Source organism: Puntigrus tetrazona, unplaced genomic scaffold, assembly GCF_018831695.1.
Source record: "Puntigrus tetrazona isolate hp1 unplaced genomic scaffold, ASM1883169v1 S000000270, whole genome shotgun sequence".
Taxonomy (NCBI): Eukaryota; Metazoa; Chordata; class Actinopteri; order Cypriniformes; family Cyprinidae; genus Puntigrus; species Puntigrus tetrazona.
This window is the reverse complement of record NW_025047932.1, coordinates 207501-215000: the sequence shown is the minus strand read 5'-3', so window position 1 is coordinate 215000 and position 7500 is coordinate 207501. Positions and strand designations below refer to the sequence as shown.

The window sequence follows — 7500 nt, the reverse complement described above, 5'->3', positions numbered from 1 at the left end:
AGAGAGAGAGAGAGAGAGAGAGAGAGAGAGAGAGAGAGAGAGAGAGAGAGAGAGAGAGAGAGAGAGAGAGAGAGAGAGAGAGAGAGAGAGAGAGAGAGAGAGAGAGAGAGAGAGAGAGAGAGAGAGAGAGAGAGAGAGAGAGAGAGAGAGAGAGAGAGAGAGAGAGAGAGAGAGAGAGAGAGAGAGAGAGAGAGAGAGAGAGAGAGAGAGAGAGAGAGAGAGAGAGAGAGAGAGAGAGAGAGAGAGAGAGAGAGAGAGAGAGAGAGAGAGAGAGAGAGAGAGAGAGAGAGAGAGAGAGAGAGAGAGAGAGAGAGAGAGAGAGAGAGAGAGAGAGAGAGAGAGAGAGAGAGAGAGAGAGAGAGAGAGAGAGAGAGAGAGAGAGAGAGAGAGAGAGAGACAGAGAGAGAGAGAGAGAGAGAGAGAGAGAGAGAGAGAGAGAGAGAGAGAGAGAGAGAGAGAGAGAGAGAGAGAGAGAGAGAGAGAGAGAGAGAGAGAGAGAGAGAGAGAGAGAGAGAGAGAGAGAGAGAGAGAGAGAGAGAGAGAGAGAGAGAGAGAGAGAGAGAGAGAGAGAGAGAGAGAGAGAGAGAGAGAGAGAGAGAGAGAGAGAGAGAGAGAGAGAGAGAGAGAGAGAGAGAGAGAGAGAGAGAGAGAGAGAGAGAGAGAGAGAGAGAGAGAGAGAGAGAGAGAGAGAGAGAGAGAGAGAGAGAGAGAGAGAGAGAGAGAGAGAGAGAGAGAGAGAGAGAGAGACAGAGAGAGAGAGAGAGAGAGAGAGAGAGAGAGAGAGAGAGAGAGAGAGAGAGAGAGAGAGAGAGAGAGAGAGAGAGAGAGAGAGAGAGAGAGAGAGAGAGAGAGAGAGAGAGAGAGAGAGAGAGAGAGAGAGAGAGAGAGAGAGAGAGAGAGAGAGAGAGAGAGAGAGAGAGAGAGAGAGAGAGAGAGAGAGAGAGAGAGAGAGAGAGAGAGAGAGAGAGAGAGAGAGAGAGAGAGAGAGAGAGAGAGAGAGAGAGAGAGAGAGAGAGAGAGAGAGAGAGAGAGAGAGAGAGAGAGAGAGAGAGAGAGAGAGAGAGAGAGAGAGAGAGAGAGAGAGAGAGAGAGAGAGAGAGAGAGAGAGAGAGAGAGAGAGAGAGAGAGAGAGAGAGAGAGAGAGAGAGAGAGAGAGAGAGAGAGAGAGAGAGAGAGAGAGAGAGAGAGAGAGAGAGAGAGAGAGAGAGAGAGAGAGAGAGAGAGAGAGAGAGAGAGAGAGAGAGAGACAGAGAGAGAGAGAGAGAGAGAGAGAGAGAGAGAGAGAGAGAGAGAGAGAGAGAGAGAGAGAGAGAGAGAGAGACAGAGAGAGAGAGAGAGAGAGAGAGAGAGAGAGAGAGAGAGAGAGAGAGAGAGAGAGAGAGAGAGAGAGAGAGAGAGAGAGAGAGAGAGAGAGAGAGAGAGAGAGAGAGAGAGAGAGAGAGAGAGAGAGAGAGAGAGAGAGAGAGAGAGAGAGAGAGAGAGAGAGAGAGAGAGAGAGAGAGAGAGAGAGAGAGAGAGAGAGAGAGAGAGAGAGAGAGAGAGAGAGAGAGAGAGAGAGAGAGAGAGAGAGAGAGAGAGAGAGAGAGAGAGAGAGAGAGAGAGAGAGAGAGAGAGAGAGAGAGAGAGAGAGAGAGAGAGACATAGAGAGAGAGAGAGAGAGAGAGAGAGAGAGAGAGAGAGAGAGAGAGAGAGAGAGAGAGAGAGAGAGAGAGATAGAGAGAGAGAGAGAGAGAGAGAGAGAGAGAGAGAGAGAGAGAGACAGAGAGAGAGAGAGAGAGAGAGAGAGAGAGAGAGAGAGAGACATAGAGAGAGAGAGAGAGAGAGAGAGAGAGAGAGAGAGAGAGAGACAGAGAGAGAGAGAGACAGAGAGAGAGAGAGAGAGAGAGAGAGAGAGAGAGAGAGAGAGAGAGAGAGAGAGAGAGAGAGAGAGAGAGAGAGAGAGAGACAGAGAGAGAGACAGAGAGAGAGAGATAGAGAGAGAGAGAGAGAGACATAGAGAGAGAGTGGTCACACACCAAACACAGCAGAAACTAAACCTGTCCTGAAATATATTCCTGTTTCTTCATCTTCACTGAATGATCTTCAGAAATCACTCAAGAAATGTTTCTGATTATTACCGGCCTGAAAAACAGATATGTTCACATCTCTTTGAATATAAATCTCAGAAAAACAGTAATTTACTGTAAAAAAGGGTTTTCTAGTCTGAAGTGTCGTCTTGTTTCAGACCAAAATATCTTCAGTCTTAACTCACTTTTCAGAAAAAAGCAAGCAAGCTAATCTCTCCTCATTGGTAGATTATACTGCTTAATTATCACTTAATTCTGAAAACTAGACAATCGTTTTTTTCCGGTCTAGAAAGTCCCTCTTGATATTTGAGATCAACAAAAAAACGAGAAACGCATTTCTTGTCACGTAACTGAAATAGAAATCTTTTGTAACATTATAACTGTCTTTAGCACCACTTTTGCGATCAATTTAAAGCGTCTTTTAATAAAGGTATTCATTTCACGACAGAATAAAGATATTTTAACACAGAAAACATCTGTTTTAAACCGTAAAAATGTGTAAATGTTGGTGTGAGGACTGACGTCTTGAGCGTGCCGGAGGTCATGAGCTCGGTGACCAGCAGGATGCACTTCTGGCCCTTGACCGTGGACTTCCAGGAGTCGTAGAAGCGCACGATGTTGGGGTGCTGAAGGCCCTTGAGCATCTCCACCTCCTCGCTGAAGCGCTGCCGCTCCGCTTTACTCAGCTTCCGCGTCTGAAAAACACACATCCGTTCATCTTTCTTCCATTTTTACACACTTTGATTAAGAACTTTGATTTTTAATATTATTGCATGCATGCACGTCCACATGTTTAGTGTCTCTGGAGCACAGATATATTTGTAGAAAGAGACAACAGTCAGAATTTCTCTTTTATGACAAAATCATCAGGATATTCACGTTGCATGAATCTATCTAAACTTGCTCAGAACTTTAAAGGTGTTCAGAGTTTTCTAACGCTGTCCGCTCTCAACAAACCCTACATCAACAGAAAGATTATCTATCCAGCTTTCAGGTGCTGTCAAATTGGTTTTGAGCAAAAATGAAGAAGAATATTAAACCTGGCTTTATCTGGAAATGAAGGCAAATGAGTGCAGATGTAATTATTTATTTCAATTAAAAGCTAACAATCTAGAAGCAGTGACCATGAGAAGATAACAGCCTGTCCTTAAAACATTCAGAGAAGCCCAGAGTCGAATCACACTCATCCTCATCTCATAATCACATCCCCTTCTGAACATAGGTTCAGTAACCCTTTGCTGACCGGACCGCAGGCCAGCCGTTTCTTGGCAACAAAGCCGTTTCTGTCCTCGGCTGCGAATGAAAGGCTTGATTTAGCGGCGCATGAATCCTACATTCAGTGAGTTCTGGGAAAAGTCAGCGAGCAGATGAAAACAGACGAAGAAGAGACTTCTTCAGCCAGTGCTCTTTACGTCCACATTCACTCCAGCTCTTAAAGATATGTCTCAACAAAATTATTTCATTATTATAATTAAAACATCTTTCTTTTAATCAGTCCCATATTTTTTTGGCCGCAAAATAAAAAAATGATGCAACCATGCTGACATTTTTTTACAGTTAGCCCGCCAAAAATATCTAAATGTTTTAATACAAATATTAATATTACCCATAACATTACATAACTACTATATATGAGAATATTAGTCACTGTATGTCTGAACCAGACACATGTTGTTTTACTTAGATTATCGATAAATAATGCAAAAATAAGAGCTAAATGAAGTAAAAAATAATTTACCGAGTTAATTTAGATTAAAAAACTAAAAAAAAAAAAAAAAAAAATTATAAAAAATAAATAAATAAATAATATATATATATATATATATATATATAATATTTTATATATATATATGAATAAACACACACCAAAATTACAAAACTTTGAAATAAAAACATTTAAATATTAATTAAAAATAAAAATATAATATCTCTCTGAAACTAAAATAACATTCTAAATGTAAAATATAAATTGTATTAAAGTTATAAAGTTATATAAAAATTAATTCAAAAGTATACAAATAATCGTGGGTTCCTTTTGAATGAAGTATTTTGCAGTGAATGAATTTCTTCAGTCGTATGGAAACTCCAGAGGTTGTTGGGACCTGAATGAAACTCACGGGATTAAAGAAGCAGCTTCACCCTCTTCAGAAAACCAAAGATGGATTCGTGTTCAAACAGGTTTCTACATATCTGGAGTCTCTCTGAATGCAGGCCCCGGGCCCCGACAGACGCTGACTGACAGCCATTGTAGGTCTTCGGCTCACTCACGCTATACACACGTCAATCAGTACAGACAGCTTCTCACACACACACCTAACACACTCCGCAGGACTGTATGTGTGCTGAGAAAACACACCGACCGAGAGCGGGGCTCTATATAAAGCACACAGACATAACCAGAGCCTTCTTCCAGAATATCATAGAGATGCGTTTGACTTTCCAGGGGTCTCTGTAAGACACACTAAAGCAGCAGTTTCCACAAAAACACCGAGCTCAGCCACCGCTCCACAAATATTGAGTCACTCGTGTTTTACACACAATACTGCCAGAAACGGGCGATGAAAACCAAATCAAACAGAGCCAGAGAATAGTTAACCCACAGCGGTGGAGTCTGCACGCTTCTCCCAGACACGGCACGACAAACATAGTCTGCTAGTATGTGCATAGTGTGTGGAAAAAGTATGGAACATTTATAGCATTTTCTTCAGAATTATTTTTGTCAAAGTACTTACAAGCTCCTTTTGACAGGCTGTAAGTTCACGTACGTATTCAAGAAGTACTTAGAGTTTAACTTTATTTATTTGTTACGACTCCACTGTTATATTATATAGCGCATTATTTTTGAATGAATCAGTTTAGTGAATAATGCAGCGGTCAGTTAGTAAGTTTAACTCAACCGCTGGATCAGATCAACTCACCTGCTGGGTTTGACCAGGTTTAACGCCTCACACCTACCTAAAGAGTTACCGTAAGAACTACCGGTGTCAAAAAGAGTTACCGTAAGAACTACCGTGTCAAAAAGAGTTACCGTAAGAACTACCGGTGTCAAAAAGAGTTACCATAAGAACTACCGGTGTCAAAAAGAGTTACCGTAAGAACTACCGAAAGTGTAAGAACTACCGGTGTCAAAAAGAGTTACCGTAAGAACTACCGGTGTCAAAAAGAGTCACCGTAAAAACTACCGGTGTCAAAAAGAGTTACCATAAGAACTACCGGTGTCAAAAAAGGTTACCGTAAAAAGCCCATCAGAGATTATCCTTGTGACTTCCTCAATAAACGTATTCAGGCATCGCATGCTGTGTGTTACAGTGATTATACCACGGTTAACAGGTTTAGTAGTGCTTTGTGAAAGAGTTTAGTTGAGGGTAGAGCGGTAGTGAAGGGTTAAACCGGACCTGATTGAAAGCGGGTGAATCCTGAGGATTAGAGAGCTCTGGGTTCAGGACGGCCGCAGGCTGTAATTACTAAATGACACATAACGACCTCCACAGGTTTATCGTGACGGAAGCGACCCGCAGGCTCGTCAGGAGTCACACGTATGGAGACCAGAGTATAGTATACTACAGGACAGATACAAGAGCAAAAGTTCTCAAATATTCTTGTCAAACTATTAACTGTGATTAGGTTTTTGTTTACATAGTAACTGTGTACTGTATTTTTTATTTAAACAAACACATACAGTAAATATTTACATGTATATACATTTACATATAAATATGATTGTATGTAATATATAAACATAACATATTTATAACGTATATTATTTGAATATACACATGCACATAATTGTATTTATATTTACAAATAAATATACACAGTACACACTCATATAATATGTAAAAAAAATAAAAAACTTTTATTTTGGATGCAATTCATTTGACAGCACTACCATGAGTATTATCTGAATATTATGCTATTTTAAGAAATTAATGACTATTTTTTTCCCAATAATTTACATAAGTTTTATAAGTTTTTATTAAGAAAAATGTAAAGAGAAAATCAAAAAAAAAAATCCTAAGTAGTAGCTGTGTAATACAAAATAATCATTTTTAAGTTAGAAACTAAGAAGCAAATGGTAGCTGAGAAGATTTTTATTCTTACAGGAACCGTGGAAACAGATCCCCAGCAGTGAATGGGTGCCGTCGGAAAGAGTCAAAAAACATCTTAATGCCGGATTAGTTGTATCTTTTGTCAGCTGATGGACCGGAGTGATGTTTTTATCAGACTCTCATTCTGACGGCACCCATTCACTTTCACTGCTGAGACGCTGCTCCTCTTAATCTCGGATGATGAGGGTGAGGATATTTTTTTAGCAATTCTTTGTTTTTGGCTGAAGGATACCTTTCATGAATATTGTGACATTCATTCAAACTGTGTAATGTTTTTATATGTACACTTTAATATTATTGTAAAAAAAATAGCAGCAACCCTTCGTGGTTTAGCGCTTAAACCCTGGTTGTATTTATTTCTGTTTGTTATAGAAAGATGCTTACGTAAGGCTTTGGCAGCATTTTATAATAAATTGCCTCACTGTGTTATTATATGGCTGAATGTTTAGAGGACTGAATGTACAGAAACACACGTGTGTTTGATTACAGCCCACCGCTGGGGGTCGAGAGCAGAACCCTGAACACGGCCAAACCACATCCACTGCTTCCAGAGACCCCCGGGCCACGACTAACCTCGGCTAGCATTAGAGAAACACTTAGTGAGACCGCTTTCAAGGAAAGTACTGTCATTTCTCAAACTGCAAATTCCAAAACCCCACGTCGCGAAAGAAAGCCGTCGAAAAACCAGACTTATGGGCTTATGGGTGCAATATGGACACGCCAACAAGCAAAAGTGATCCGATGTTAATCCCTTGAGGTGAGAATCAGCAGTTGATGGACTAAACAGATCAGAAGGAAACACACGTCTGTCAAGGACTCTCTGTTGAGGTCTGACTCACAAAACTCACGTTACATAAAATCAGCGCAAGCTTAGAAATATTAAAACCTGAAGGGGACTTGGTTTTTAGCTAAATTACATGGAAACATCAACAAATACTCTTTGTTCCCCGCCGAGAAGTAAACAGCACTGGATGAAGAAGAAGAAGAAGAAGAAAACGGCGCATGTCGGAACGGAAAGTGATTATAATGAAGAGGAATATAAACCAAGCCTGAAAAACGGCACAAAATCCTTATTCTTCTGACATTTGAAGTTGAGGTGAACGTAATGATTGTTGAAAGCTTTTAAATAAATACTGCTGGAAATCAAGACGTCTCTGACGTTTCATTACATCACCATTAAAAACAAACACAGAAACATCCAGAACCGCTTTACATGCATTATATTAATAGAGCCTTTCCATCAACAGAAGAGTGTTCAAAAGAAAGACATACCTTTTTAATTCTAATTAATTATGGTTACATTTTTAAAACCACTTTAAAGGGTT

The 7500-nt window shown here is 40.3% G+C and overlaps 1 protein-coding gene across 1 annotated transcript in view; it reads right to left on the bottom strand.

Moving 5' to 3' along the window:
- wnk4a (WNK lysine deficient protein kinase 4a) overlaps positions 1–7500 on the bottom strand; it is a 42718-nt gene that overhangs the window by 22744 nt on the left and 12474 nt on the right. The window contains 1 exon segment of the mRNA XM_043231009.1: positions 2589–2761. Coding sequence (XP_043086944.1) covers positions 2589–2761 — 173 coding nt within the window.